We start from the raw sequence: 14,381 nt of genomic DNA, 5'->3' as shown, positions 1-14,381 counted from the left end.
GCGCCATTCACTCAAAAATTGCACATGAGAAGCACTCAGCACCCGCCTGGAACAGCACTCAGGGATATGAGGGGGAATTGTGTAAGACAATTTTGGAGGAAATCTCATTTATTATTCTTGCATGAATGTAGGGACAACGGTCGTAACAATTTCAAACCAAATCGATGCTAACAGGTGGTTACAGGTAGTGTGGCGTGGCGGTGAGAGCCAAACCCGTGAGTGCTTCTGTCCAAGGGAACCAGTGGTGATACAGCGGCTGGATCTGGTTCTGGTTTTTTATCCCAGAGGCCTTTTGGTTCACGATCACACACCCGAGAGAGAGAGAGAGGTTTTGGGTCTCTGCCCTCAGCTCCATGAAGTCCTTGGCAGCTGTGGAGAGCCAATGGAGCCGTTATCACAGAATGGGAATGAATTCTCTGGAGTGGCAGCTGGGCTTCTTCAGACCTTCCCAATAATCACAGGAAACTGCAGTCGAATTGCTAAAATTGGGGGGAAAAAGAGGCTAAAGGAGTCAAAACGTGTGTCAGAGTCAGACTCCTTAAAATCACATTTTAAAGGCGTATTGATAATAATATTAATATTGCAAATACAGTGGCTTTATTTCTAGTTATTTTTAAGGATGAATTGAACTGATAACAATCGTGTGGAGTGACGTTTCCGATCAATTTAAGTCCAATCCTGAAGGAAATATCTGTCTCTTCACGAGTTCACCAGTCAGCCACTAATTCTGCCTATCTGTCGTTAAGTGCTGGTGCTTTAGAAATCATCACACCCTTCTGCGTCTCAAACAGATGCACAGGTTAACCTTTAACGTCTGTGTTATGTTCTGGTTGCAAGGTTTAGTTATCTTAAAAGGTCCTGTTTCTAAGAAAAGCTGACTTTTTAGAAAAACTGAAGCTTAAGGATGGTACGTCCGGATGGTCCCGCCCCAAAGCGAGTGTCAAAAATCCTCAAACAGAACTATATAAGGCAGCAAAGCTTCATGGTTGCACTTACGTTGATTTCATAATCTCCAAACTGCCACTGATTCACATTCTGTCAACATACCTGTGACTCATTTCGTTCCGCTGAGGTGATCCGGCGTCTCTACCTGAATAAGAATACACCTGTGAAAACACGCCGGAGTCAGAGAATGACTCAGTCCTCATTCACAGTCACGCTTCTTCCTCCTGTGTGTCCGCATCTTTGTGATTTTCCTCGCAGGTTGATTTTCATGTGAAAGATTGAACCCGCCGGGTCAGCCGGTGCTTCACTCCTCCCATGTTTACACCTGATGCTCTGCAGCCGGCGTCCACATCCTATTTCCATTTGTTGGAATGGCAGAGGTCTGTGTTCTCTAAATGGGGTCCGGCTGTAGAGCGGACTCACAATGAGGGAGGCTGAGAGAAAGACGCTGAAAATACATTTGTGAATTTATGCTGGGTGATATGTACGTTGATCAGTTTTCTATTTTCATCCTGCAGGACAAAGGCAGAGCTCCTTTACGGTGCTTTCGATGGTCAAACGTCTTTTGTGTTTCATGTAATAAAGTGCAACGTGCAGCTTCGCTCGTAGATCTTTAATGGATCTGTACCTTCAAATCACCTTTTTTTTCCTGAGTGGTAATTTGGCCGGTCGCTAGACGGCTGCGACAGAATGTTTGATAATGGTCTCAGCAAGCATTAGTTTGATGCATGAGAGTCAGAAAACTGATTGGTTGCAGCAGAGGTATCATTCAGCCCCAATGTTCCTGCGACACCTCTATTAAACGCTCTGGCTGCGGGTACACACACCGCAGGGCTCAGAATCTGGATTTACGGACGCAGTTATCCCATCAACATTCATAATGGTAATGTAAGCCGAAGACACTTGTCACGAGTGTAAATGAACGGCTAACGCAGCGTGTAATACAACCTGCTGGATGACTGAAGAAAATGAGGCAGCGAACTGCAGAAAATTATAAGCAAGTGAAGGAACGTCTGATGAGCTCATGAGGACGGATTAATGAGCAGATGCAGAACTTGTGTTTGCACATTTAAAGGTGCGATATGTTTACGTTTTAGCTGGAAAATCAAAAAGTGAAAGGTTTGGACATTATGCCGTCTTTGTATCGCCCTGCAGAGATATCTGCTAAAGTTAGCATGCTAATCATCTAGCCCAAACTCCTGACCACTAACCGCACGACTCATTGAGCTAATTAGCTAACAGCGGCTACAGTTAGCAGTAACTGTGGTGATATGCAGCCCACCTACTTTGTCTCGAGGAATAATTTGACAGGTGGGTATTTCTTATATAATGCACCTTTAGCTACAGCTACAGCTTCTGTGTCTCAATTCAGAGTCTGCATCCTTCATAGGAGCATTTAAAGGCCAATTACGTCACAATGCCGTGCGAAGGCTGTCTCAATCTGAAGGCTCCTCCAGATGCTCCTTCTTTTCCCTGTTTTTGGAGGATGCACCACTACTATCCTTCGTGGCCTCACATATCCCAAGATTCTTTGCACACCCGAAAAAGAATAAAGAAGGAGAGAAAATGGCGACGTTGCCTGGGCGGCAGAAATCGTGACCTAAGGGTAAAACATCTGGTGACGCAACCAGGAAATGCAACAAAGGCTAGACCGTCACATTTAACAGCGGCTGACGAGGTTAACAAGTTTTCTCCGAAGGACTCGCCTTCAAATACCACAAAGGACGGGTCCTCCGAAGGATGCAGACCCTGAATTGAGACACAGCAGTTATCACTGAGTGTAAGAGTGAGATATTAAGTTCTGGCCGATGAAAACTCAATCACAGCAGAGAAAGACGCATCCAACCATCAACCTCGGCCAACTGCAGCAAGTGCCAAAGTCTCTGTGCTCAGCAGGGCGCTACATTTCCTCTGCTGAGTCACTGTGACAGCGTGCAGCAGCTGCTGGGAGGGCCGAAGGTGCTCGGCGCTGAACAGAGGTGTCTTTTGTTTTGACTGTTCCTTTAGCAGCGTTCCTCAAGGACGTGCACAGAAGATTTTGCTGCTTTAACTTTACAAAATGGTGACTTCTGCCAGTTCACTGCTCGTTGCCACAATAATCTAAAAAGTGTCCCGTTAGACCGAAAGCACATTTGTCTGTCAGCCTGTTGTTCCACAAACACTTTATACTTCTGCTCCATGAGGCGACATTATGGGGTTTTGGTCCACAAGTCAGATTAATTATTATGAAGTTTTGAAAAAGAAATGTTAATCAGAAGAGAAAGATCTTCATCAGCTGATTATTAGCTTTACTTTGTTTATATGTGGCGGACCCTGCCACCTTTCTAAAACCAAACTGTATTCTGGGAGCTTGTTTTCCTCATTCCTCATTTCCTCATTCAACATTTTTTTTATTTACTTATGGTTGAGATAAATAGTCTGGGTCTGTATTATTACCACATTTATATTGTAAATATTAAAATTATGAGTTTGAATTTCTTCTCCAAAACTACACAGCGTCCCTTTAAATCACACAGTATTATATAATATCCTGAAATAGGACATCCTGCTTAATAATCACTTTTACTTTTGGCACTTTTAAGAATGTTTTCATGCTAATGGTTGATTGCAGGAATCTTTACGGCACAACAGAAGCACATTTTATGTTTGAGGTTTATTTAACTTGTCGCAACGCTGCAGCAGAACAACAACGACCAGCAGAGAGGGTGAAACAAGAGCGAACAGACGGACTTTCACTCGATCAGCACGTAACAAAACCTGCCCACCTATTAACACGACCAGGTGTTTAACTCTGCAGCCGTGTTGCTAATTACCACAGTGAAACACAAGGAGGGGGAATTTGAAGCTTTCAGCGAACGTTGGAAAGGTTGAAATGCAGCCCAGTCATCCAGCAAGCACACTGGCTCATCTCAACGTGCAATATGGAAATGAATGTTTTGCATTAGTTGCAAATCCCCACATGTATTTTCTACGTGTGAACACAAATCTCTTACCCAAACCTCAGTAAAAAAGAAAAATACTTACAACTTGTTATATCAGTCAAAACAAACACAAGAGAAACGATGGAAGAGTTTATTCTTTGGTTTTTCTTTACACATTCGTGAAAAAAAACATTTGAATTCTGTTGAATAAAATCATAAAATGGATGTGACAGAGAAGCAACAGATACATTAGTAACATTTCCTTTAACCTCTTATATATAAAGAAAAAAAAAAAAAAAAAGGCAGACGAGGCACTCTGATGTAGAAATTACTCGGGGTAAGAAATGTAACTATTGACAGGAAGCACAAAAAAACTGGAGATAAGAAACATAAATTAATCGTGATCGGGCGATTTCATAAGGTAAACCAGCAGGTAACCACAACGCTGTCAATCACAAGTATACAACATAGTTAGGCAGAGAAAAAAATATTTAAATACAAATTAAATACAACTACTCTCCACCATAATAACTTCATATACACTTGTACAATCCCATTTGATCTCTGGGCATTTTTTGTTGAACGCTTCACATGTTCTGTTGCTCACTCAGTGCAACCAGTAAAAAAAAAAAACCCCAAAACATTCATTCCAGCGTCCAGCAGACGGTTAGATGCGTCTGAATAAATAAAACAAGGCAACAAACTCATCAGTAAGGTCGGCTGAACACCACAGTCACTCTGTCAAACTATCGATGTGTGCTTGTTTTACTTGTCGGTAAAAAAAAACAAAAAGGCGTCTGTGAACGTTGAAGTCGCGAGACAGCACCAACACTTCTGGTAATGAAACTCTTCACCAGTCAACTCCGTCGACTGGATAAATAAAAACATGCATTCAAGCTGTTGAGATCAAACAGGCATGTAGATTAAGCAAGATTTTACTAAAACAACACCGTACGTTTCCTCATCACAGCTGTGCAGTTACAGTACAACGCGCACTTTCAAGTGTAAGTGTACGAGTGTTTGTTCAGTACGGGCGGTAACCTTGTGTATCGACACCCGGTCCAACGGTCCTGGACGAGGACGACGAAGCTTCAAGAACCCGACACCACAAAGGTTTAACCATGAGACTACAGAACTCATGACCTCTCTCTCGTCTGTGAGGTTTTTATTCATGTGGCAGCCTTGCGAGTTGCTCGTCTCACCCGTATTGGATGACAGCTCACTTCAGCAAGGACTGAACACCGTATCCATGAGACTACAGTCCTCATGCATTCTCTCTCTTTTTATTGAGAACTTTGTTTTTTTTATTTCGCGAGTTAATCCCGTCAGTATTTGACGTAATTAAAACTCACTCCATGAAGGTCATGACACCATCAGGTGAGCGTCCATGACCACGAGACTACACTCCTACACTCTCTCTATTTTTTTTTTTTTTTTTTAAAGAGCTTTTTTTTGTAGCAGGCAGCCGTGTGAGTTGCTAATCTGTCCAGTATTGGACGATATAAAAGCGAACTCTTCACGCCGTAAGAGATTTTCACGAGACTACGTACTCACGCTTTCTCTGCTTAAAATGTATAACAAGGAACGACTCTGAGCAAACAGCGTTTCTTGGATGTTCGTCCAACCAGTCCTGGATGGACACAACAACAAGTACATCACACCATTAATGGCATTTACGTTTTTGTTGACCTCTCGTTATTCTTCGCAGAAGTAATGATCGTTGAGAATAGCTTTGTCTTTGACTCTCTCAGCCGTTAGCCTTTGATTCAAATCAAGTAACGCTCTGAGGAGGTCGTTTAAACTGGCGCCTATGCCCTCCTTCTCCACCCAAACATTCAGCAGGTCGTGAATCTTGTCGTCGTACGGGAGGCCGTCTTTGCTCTTGATCACGTTGTCGTTTATCCCGAGGTGACGGAAGAACCTCCTGTGGCAGTCGATGTCGATTTCTTCAAAATACTCGAAGCATTTCCTCAGAGACTCTTCACCTGCAGACGAAAAGGTAAAGACTTTCGTTCAGACACCCCGAGCTCACTCTGGTGTTCTGTCAACACTCTAGAAATAATATTAACAAGAGAAACTGAGACTGAAACTGAGAAATCAAACAGCGACTACAGGAGGGGTCTAACATCTGAGAGAAGGAATGAAAATGGAAACACTTTACCGTTCACGGGAATAAGCGTGGGAAATTGCTTTTCTTCCTAAATGACAAAAGAGAGACACAATTATTAATATTCAGACAGGTCTGACATCTTTAACAAGTCATAAACTGCGGTGAATACGTCTCATCTCTTCAGCAGTTACTTGCTGATCAGCTCCTCCAGTGAACTCAAATGAAAACCGCTTTCTAAAAATGCAAAGATGTATTTCCTGTTTGAATGGAAAGAGTGCAGGCCAATAAGGAAAGTGTGTTAATCTTTAACAGGTGCAATAAGGGAAAATGTGACTCATCAACTTCAGCGTCCAATGGTATCAACACAAGTCTGAACAACACAATTACAGTTGGCCAGAACTTTGTCGCTACGCAGATGACGACATGTTTTCACCGTGTTAATGTGATTTTAATCAACTGTGAGTCACTGTGACTGATCAACCACAGCGGTATTCATAATTACCAGGAACCTAAAACAAGTCAGGGTGGACACAGTAATGATGATGGAAATAATCATTTGTGTGAGATTTACAGCCTGTTTGAGTCACTTCTGAGAGTGAAACTCTGCTAAGCTATTTTTGTGAACGTACCCGAGTTACGATGAAAGAGGCACTTTTAAGATTTACCGTATTTTCGTTTTCGGGTCAAACTCATTTTCAGTGGGAGTGCTACGGGCACTTTAGCGATAGCATCAAAATCTCTATCTTTAAAACAGTAAGAAGTCTCGACACAACATGAAACTTTGCTCGTAGTATCACCAGGGTCTCTACACATGAACACGAGCATTGAGAACATTGTTTGTGTACACAGAGTTTACTAAAAAGAAGCTTTTTGAACAACTCATGTTAGCAGTAGCTTGTTCCGCTCGCCGCCGTCCTGCCAGTGGAGAAGTGTCGATCTCAGAATGTGACGTAACCTGGAGGACAGTTAAGGTGGAACGCTCCTAAAGCTTAGTTCCATATAAATGCAGGATAATTTGTTGTTTTGTCGTTAGCGAAAAACAATATTGACCTTGAAGTTGAAAAAGGAGCCTCATATAAGAAACAATACTAAAATCAAAAGCCGGAAAAGTCACGTGAGATCTCGCGTGGATAGTTGTTGCAGGAAGACAGTAGTTCCACCTTAACTGTCCTCCAGGTTACGTCACATTCTGAGATCGACACTTCTCCACTGGCAGGACGGCGGCGAGCGGAACAAGCTACTGCTAACGTGAGTTGTTCAAAAACCTTCTTTTTAGTAAACTCTGTGTACACAAACAATGTTCTCAATGCTCGTGTTCATGTGTAGAGACCCTGGTGATACTACCAGCAAAGTTTCATGTTGTGTCGAGACTTCTTACTGTTTTAAAGATAGAGATTTTGATGCTATCGCTAAAGTGCCCGTAGCACTCCCATTGAAAATGAGTTTGACCTGAAAACGAAAATACGGTAAATCTTAAAAGTGCCTCTTTCGTTGTAATTATGCTTTTACATGAAGGTTTGACTCGGGTACATTCACAAAAAAAGCCTAGGTTGCATTTTGGCGAGTTTTGCTTCAAGGTCATCTCATAGACAATTTGTGCAATATCAGAAGGTAAACAATGTTAGTTCTGAAATTAGTTTCATCCTCATGCAATGAAGGAAAAGCCTTCATATAAAACCTGGAAGGGCAACATGCCTCCAGACATCAGCTCTTTATCACACTGGTCAGAGTCAGATTGTAAAATGCTCCAAGTTCCCCGAGTAAAACACTGAATTTATGCACAATGAAAGAATGAAATAATTGATTTGTTTAAACAAGTCGGCTGTGCAGATTTCATGTACTTTGTCGTGTAAAACTCAAAGTGGGTGAGCTGGAGGAGGCTCCAGATCAGAGAAGCCAGACAGCTGAAGGCATCTGCTGTTAAAGTATTAATCAAAGCTTTAATTAATTGAGACAAACGAGCAGGAAGCAGGTGATGGAGGACAGAAGCAGGGGTTAGGATTAGCTGGCAGTCTCACCCTCTCGTCGGGCTGCAGCGGGGCGGCGTACAGCGGCGGGCCGGTTAGACTGTGCTGGGAGTTACTGGCTGAGCTGTCGAGGCTTTCGCACAGCACTTTGCGCTCTTCCTCGATACAAGCGAAGGGTTTGGCTCTCACCAGTGGCCGGGGCAGGATCAGGCTCGTGTAGCTAAGCATTTGGGATTCTCCGTTCCGCCCTTCCTCAGCGTCGTTGTAAAGCTGGAGAGGACGAGGGAGGAAAGAGTCGCTCTAAAACGTCTTTATTTCCCTCAATCTTTGGCACATTAGGTTCATGCTTTACTCACACTTTAGTCGCTGCAGTCAGCTTATTTTTTATCTTTTATTTCAGGAGACTCACCTGTCCAGCTTTCAGCCCGCCAGGTAGCTCCCTCTGAGAATCTGCAGAAAGAATGTGAGGAGAGGATTGTGCAACTTTGAGAAAAAAGTCCCCAAAAGTCCACAAGACAAGACTTGAATTTGAATTAATTGGTGAATCAACAGTGGAAAACAACGGGCTGCTGATCTCTTTGGGTTTGAGCGTTGTTGCAGAGCGGGGTACTTTCACAGGTCGGCTCTGAAACCCGACCGCTGCGGTGCCAGTTTGCTCTTGATCGGGTGGAGTTTACCGACAGTGACGTAAACAGCACAGAATCATCGGGAGGTATTTTACTGTTCTCTTGCCAAAAGCAGTCCAGTGAATGATGACTACACACCTACAGGCGTCGGTTCAACGTATTTATCGTGTCACCTCGCCTGATACTGACGTCAAAGAGGGTGCACCTGCTGATGTGTGATCAGAAGCTGCATCAGTCAATGTCAAACCTGCCAGTTAATGTTCCAGTTAAGCAGGTTTCTCCGCTCGTACTGCAACAACAACATATTGTTGCGATATTGTTGGCAGAGCCCACGTGTGACAAAGATACAGAGATGTGTCATCGCTGTTGATCTCTTCTCATTACTAGGAACGCCGAGTTAACTACAGTCTCACTGATAAAACAACAGACATGAATTTGAAAGACAAAACTCTCCGGAGGCCCTGACAATTTCTCTTTTGTTGGATTTTAAGCTAAAACATGGAGTCCTGTGAGGGCAGAGCATCGAGGCGTGAAGCGCTCTACATGAGACCACAAAGAAATAAGAACACGTGTTCCAGCATCTGGTTGAAGAGATCGGACATATTTTCCTTAACATGTGCAATGGTAACCATTTAAACACACTGGTTGGCTTCTCAACTGTCTGGATTTGCTGGATTTCATTAAAAGGTTGTGAAAATAATCATTAGTTGGTGTCCAAGAGCTTGTTTATTGAACGGCCTTGTGCAGTTTGGTTTCCCAAGAATCACCCGAGCTACTTTTCTTTTTTCTGAGAGTGGGTTTAAAACGTGAAAAGTAGTGACACAGCAGAAATGTTGTGCTGAAGTTTCTCTGTGGTGTCGACTGAACAGCTGTTACGATTAGACTGATGCATCAGACGTCGACGATCACGCAGGTGTTAATTTCCCTTTTCTAAAATATCTGATTCTGTGCCAGGTCTTAATTTTTCCTGACCGCACATGTCAGTGTCTTCTTCTTAAAAGATACAAACGCTTCATCGCCAAATGAGTATTTCACAGTGTTACAGTGTTCAGTCACGTCTCCTCACAAGATAGTTTTTTTAAATTTCCACCTACCTGATGATCTACATCTCTTCCAGTAGAAGAGTACTCCCACAAATACCGCAGCAACAGCAGCTAAAACAACCACGATCACAATCCATGGGATATTTGCTGGTAAAAAAAAACAAAAAGATAATTAAAAACTATACGCACAATAATATGCTCATAATAAGGAAGGATGTACAGTCTGGTGAGGGGGCGTCAACCTGAGGAGGAGTCGAGGTTGGGTTGGATCTTCTTGCACTCCGTGTTGGCAGTCGGGGTGCAGTTCCTCACCGCCACTTCATCTTTTCCACACCTAATAGAGAATCAGGCAAAAAGAGGACTTTAAAAACACGAGGGACTTAACAGATGAGCGATGCCGTCTTGAGAACGTACTTCGACGGACAAATGAGTGAAATAAAAATGGATTATTCTCCCACCACTCACGTTAAATGAACCAGGCGTCAGGTGTGTCGTCCGTTTTGCTTTGCACAGACTCACCTTGAACACTTCTTGCACACCTCGCACGCTTCGGCTGGAACGCAAAACCTTCCCGGTTTGCACTGACACTCGGCGTCCTGAGTGTGAATACACGGCTTCACAATTTGCTGATCTGAGAAAGCGACAAGGAAAAGTCCTTGTTAAGTCAGAGTTTATGCTCAGAGCACTTTGAAAAGGTCGGATATTGATCCTTCTCTTGTCAAAACTAATTACCTTCGCGACACTTCGTGCAGCCTATACACCACTTCAGACTGTTGCTGTGCGAGGTGTACGTCCCGTCGTCACACTCCACACACTTCCCCCTCCGTCCTGCCGTGGTGCAGGGAGATTCCAGGCGTGTTCCTAAAACAAAACAAAAACCCAAAACCTCTTTATCCAGCACAAGTTCTTAATTGAGCCTTCAACTGGACCTGTCACTTTGGCTAAATAATAACCGATCACGATCAGGCTCGACCTGCTTCACAGCCCTGCTGATGGATTTCTGATCGGAGCCGGCGACGGAACTTAAGTCTCAGCGGAGTGAATCAGCCGGGTTCCATGTGGCTTACCAGCTGGACAGTTTAGGCAGCAGATGTTGCCGTGCAGGTACTCCTGGTTCTCTCTGCAGTGGACGTCTCGCTGTGTCCTGCTCCGTCCCCCGGCGAGGCCCGGCAGCAGCAGAACCCCCAAGGGTTCGGAAAAGAATATCAAAAGAAAAAAAATCTATGGAGAGAAATACAACAGTAATTATACTCAGAGCTGCTTTTCAATCTGTGGACTGAATAAATTAGCAACAATTCCAATAATAAATACATTTATAGGAACTTTAAAAGCAAAAATTAGAGCAAAATCTTTTTTAAAAAAAAGGACAGCACACATTTAAATACGTCTGCTTCTGTTTGTGTACATCAAAAACAGACAGTCTTATCCATTTTATCGACATTATTAAACCATAATAAATCAATTAAAGACGGACCAAATGATTAAAGAGGCACTGTGGAGTTTTGGAGAAGAAAGATTTACAATCTCAGTAACATTTATTGTTTTCAAAAGTGAATAAACGAGCTGTCCTCAGAGGAAAATAAGGTCCCAGAACACTATTTGAATTTAGAAAGGTGGCAGGGTCCGCCACATGTAAACAAACTAAGGTCAGTTTGTTTATTCAGTTTTAAAACAAAGAGAGAGTTTGTTTATCGAGTTTGTTTAGACAGAAAAAAAAAAAAAACAGCCAATGAAGATCGATCACTTCTGATTAAAAATACACAGTGTTCCTTTAATTTAAAAAGGTGGCAGGGTCCGCCACAGTTTAGTCAGATTACAGCCATAGTTCGACTGTGCTACTCAATCAGAACAACTGCAATTGTCCGAGTATACATGCCGGTGAGAAAATCGGATTATTGGGCCGAAGCATGTCATACCCCGGTCCGATAGGTGGCGCTGTACCCGTTTCAACTAGTGGTAACAGAAACACCTCCGGCTGACCTCTTTACGTCACCAGCAACAACAAGCTGCCTCGGCATTCGAGAAAGATGGCGTGCGAAGAGCGAGACAAAGCTACATCTTTGTACATTTCATATATGGTGTACATGATAATTACACAAACTAGATGCACAATGGCGCTCTTGCTTGCGGTGATTTCGGAGGAAAGACGTCGTCGTCGTCGTCGTCCTTCTACTTCCGGCTCACGGTCCCGGGAAAGAAATCTCGCACCTACGCAGAACGCAAAATCCGATCCGATCTGATGGAACGTATACATGCAGGAGTAATGCGACTATCATTCAAATAATCTAGGTGTTTTAATCCGACTGTGAGAAATCCGATCCGGTCCGATTTTAGTCAGACTAAGGTGTGTACATGCATCTTAAAGATCCGATCATAGTCGGACTAACACAGTAATTCGGTTTTCTTGAGTGTCATGTAAACGCACTGACTGTTTAAAAGCTAGAAAGGTGACAGGGTCCGCCACATATAAACACAGTAAAACAGTCATTCAGTCAATTCAGTCATGAAAACAGAGAGAGAGTTTGATTATTTAGTTTGTTAAGGCGTAAAAGAGAAAACTACATTAATGGTTTGATATAAGCGCCCTACAGATATACGAGTGTCAACGTTATGTGCCGATATGAAAACTTGGAGGTTTGAATGCACAAAATGATGCTTGGTTTAATTTGTTATTGTTCAGTTACGTAAAGTTTATTGTAAAACTGTACAATATCCTGCCTGAGTGTTTGACAGTCACCACTTTAAAGGGTACCATTCCAAAAAGTGTGTACACATCAGATAATATATCAGTATCCCTGATATCTGTATTGATGTAGCGCGTTTCACTCATTCGTGTTAATGTACAGAATTTTATGGCCTTTTCTTTTTATGGCGGTCCACATTCCTCCGTATGACATCACCTCCGCTCACAGGAAACGAGTTGTTTACCGAGGAATACTTATCAGAAAGTTTAAATACCGCAGACAAATAAAAAGCTGAGTCATTCCTCGTTCCACAGTTATATTCAAGATGATGCAACTCGTGGTCGCCACTCCCGATCAGGCTCACAGGCTGATAAACCGAGCAGGTGGATACAATGGAGAAGGGGGATTTCCTTTAGATGCGCTTACTCAATCTACAGAGCAGAAAACAGCCTGATGGAGGGACGGCTGCAGAGCGGAGTGATGCAAGAACACCATCCTCAACCTTCAGGTCCTACAAACAAACAGGAAGTGTCCAAGTACAGTCAATACCAGGCCAGGTTTGAAGGAATAACCTAATAAGGTAACCATGCGTGCCGGATTGTCCTCCACACCCTTTATTTCACAATACCTGCTGCCCTACCTTTGTAGAAAGATCACATGCCGGGACAAGTCCACCAGTATGTGCCATTCACTGCCCTGCCTTCACTTTTATATCATAATGACATTCTTAAAATACTTTAGGATTATTAAAATCTGATAGATCCTCTCTGGCATAAAGGGAAAACAATCATAAAGAACTCCATTCAAAAAACGTTGGATTCAAGCTTGTTTAACGAGGCAGGAATACACACGATAGTTTAATTAAAATATATGAACATATTCTGAATGTTCAGGAGCAAGTCTTTAAATCGGCTTGTGTATAATCCACAAAACGTCACTTCATTTAGGTAAGATTCAAACTTGTTGGCCAGTTCACAGTCGTCCTCGCTCGCCGGGTGTGTTGTTACAGGAGGCACTACTGCGTTTACCAATGCAAATCTGAACAAAGTCGAACAGCCGTATTGAGGAGAGATTACTGGTAATCATAAAAATATGATCCCCCGAGAATTTCACACACGTGTTCATGTGACAAACTGTAAGAGCATTTTAAATCGGCACATTTTTGAATAGATATTGGCGCAACATAGAAGGAAGACGCCCGGTTTAGAGTTGAGTCGAGAGGAGTTTGAATGAAGTTTTGAACAGTGTATGAGGAATTTGACACCAAACACACACACACACCACACACACACCACACACACACACACACACACACACACACACACACACACACACACTAATGTGACATTTCACGGAGGGATATTTGTAAAACAGCAGACTCGATCTCATTTCCCTTCAGATAAAACTTGTGATCAACTTGATTATATTCCGACAGTGTTCATAATTAACACTGGGATCATCAGCTGACAGTGAGGCGGACCTGCCGGTGAGCAAACACTGACCCGACACCAGATTAATCAATACTTTTCTCACTTTCAGGAAATGCGGTCGAGTCCCGCCAGCAGAGTAACTTCAGAAACACTTGCTCACCTCATGGTTTCGGGTCCCTCTCATGCTGTCATCTGTAAATAAAAGTCCAGAATCAGAATCCAGACTTCACCTGGTTCCGTCCTGAGTTGAAGTCTCAGCGCGTCTGCCTCAAAGTTCAGCAAAGCAGGTGTGACGTCTTCCCCTAATGACGATGACGTGTGTAGTGGTGGGCGGGGCCAGAGCGTGTCTCCCCACAGCCACCGTTCATCCAACAGTGATGAGGAAACGCACAGCGCTGCTGGAGGAAGTGTTCCAGCTCAGACAGTAAAGTAGAGGTCCCTGAATGCCACATGAGGAGAAGTATCACAAGTGTTTACTGTTTACTGTTTAATCTGCAACATGTCTTGATTTCTGGTTCTCCAAAAATACTACAACACATTTAATTTGACTTTTATTGCACCTCCATGCATCCTAACTCATTTTGAGTTGTGTGCTTTAGCTCTGTATTTAACCTATGAAACTAATGAATTATTATTATTGATGCATTGAACTGTA

The 14,381-nt window shown here is 43.0% G+C and overlaps 1 protein-coding gene and 1 long non-coding RNA gene across 3 annotated transcripts; one reads left to right on the top strand and one right to left on the bottom strand.

The window, feature by feature from the left end:
* Nucleotides 1–4,003: 4,003 nt before the first annotated feature.
* On the bottom strand, nt 4,004–14,019 carry LOC115582408 (tumor necrosis factor receptor superfamily member 10B-like). Of its 2 annotated transcripts, none has more exons than XM_030418372.1 (10): nt 13,887–14,019; nt 10,680–10,833; nt 10,345–10,473; nt 10,132–10,243; nt 9,855–9,946; nt 9,664–9,759; nt 8,353–8,393; nt 7,995–8,213; nt 6,028–6,064; nt 4,004–5,851 (listed from the first exon to the last, which is right to left on the bottom strand). In XM_030418372.1, exons 1-10 carry the CDS (start codon nt 13,908–13,910, stop codon nt 5,562–5,564), a joined length of 1,194 nt encoding a protein of 397 aa, XP_030274232.1. In that variant the 5' UTR covers nt 13,911–14,019; the 3' UTR covers nt 4,004–5,561. The 2 variants fall into 2 exon arrangements, with proteins under 2 accessions (XP_030274232.1, XP_030274233.1); XM_030418373.1 differs by having other exon boundaries at nt 8,133–8,213.
* LOC115582410 (uncharacterized) lies at nt 12,577–13,950 on the top strand. Its single transcript, XR_003984170.1, has 2 exons — nt 12,577–12,876; nt 13,836–13,950. It is a non-coding gene; the product is annotated as an uncharacterized LOC115582410 (long non-coding RNA).
* Nucleotides 14,020–14,381: the final 362 nt, after the last annotated feature.

Source organism: Sparus aurata, chromosome 5 (assembly GCF_900880675.1).
Source record: "Sparus aurata chromosome 5, fSpaAur1.1, whole genome shotgun sequence".
Taxonomy (NCBI): Eukaryota; Metazoa; Chordata; class Actinopteri; order Spariformes; family Sparidae; genus Sparus; species Sparus aurata.
The sequence above is the reverse complement of the archived record's forward strand: the minus strand, read 5'-3'. Positions and strand labels throughout refer to the sequence as shown.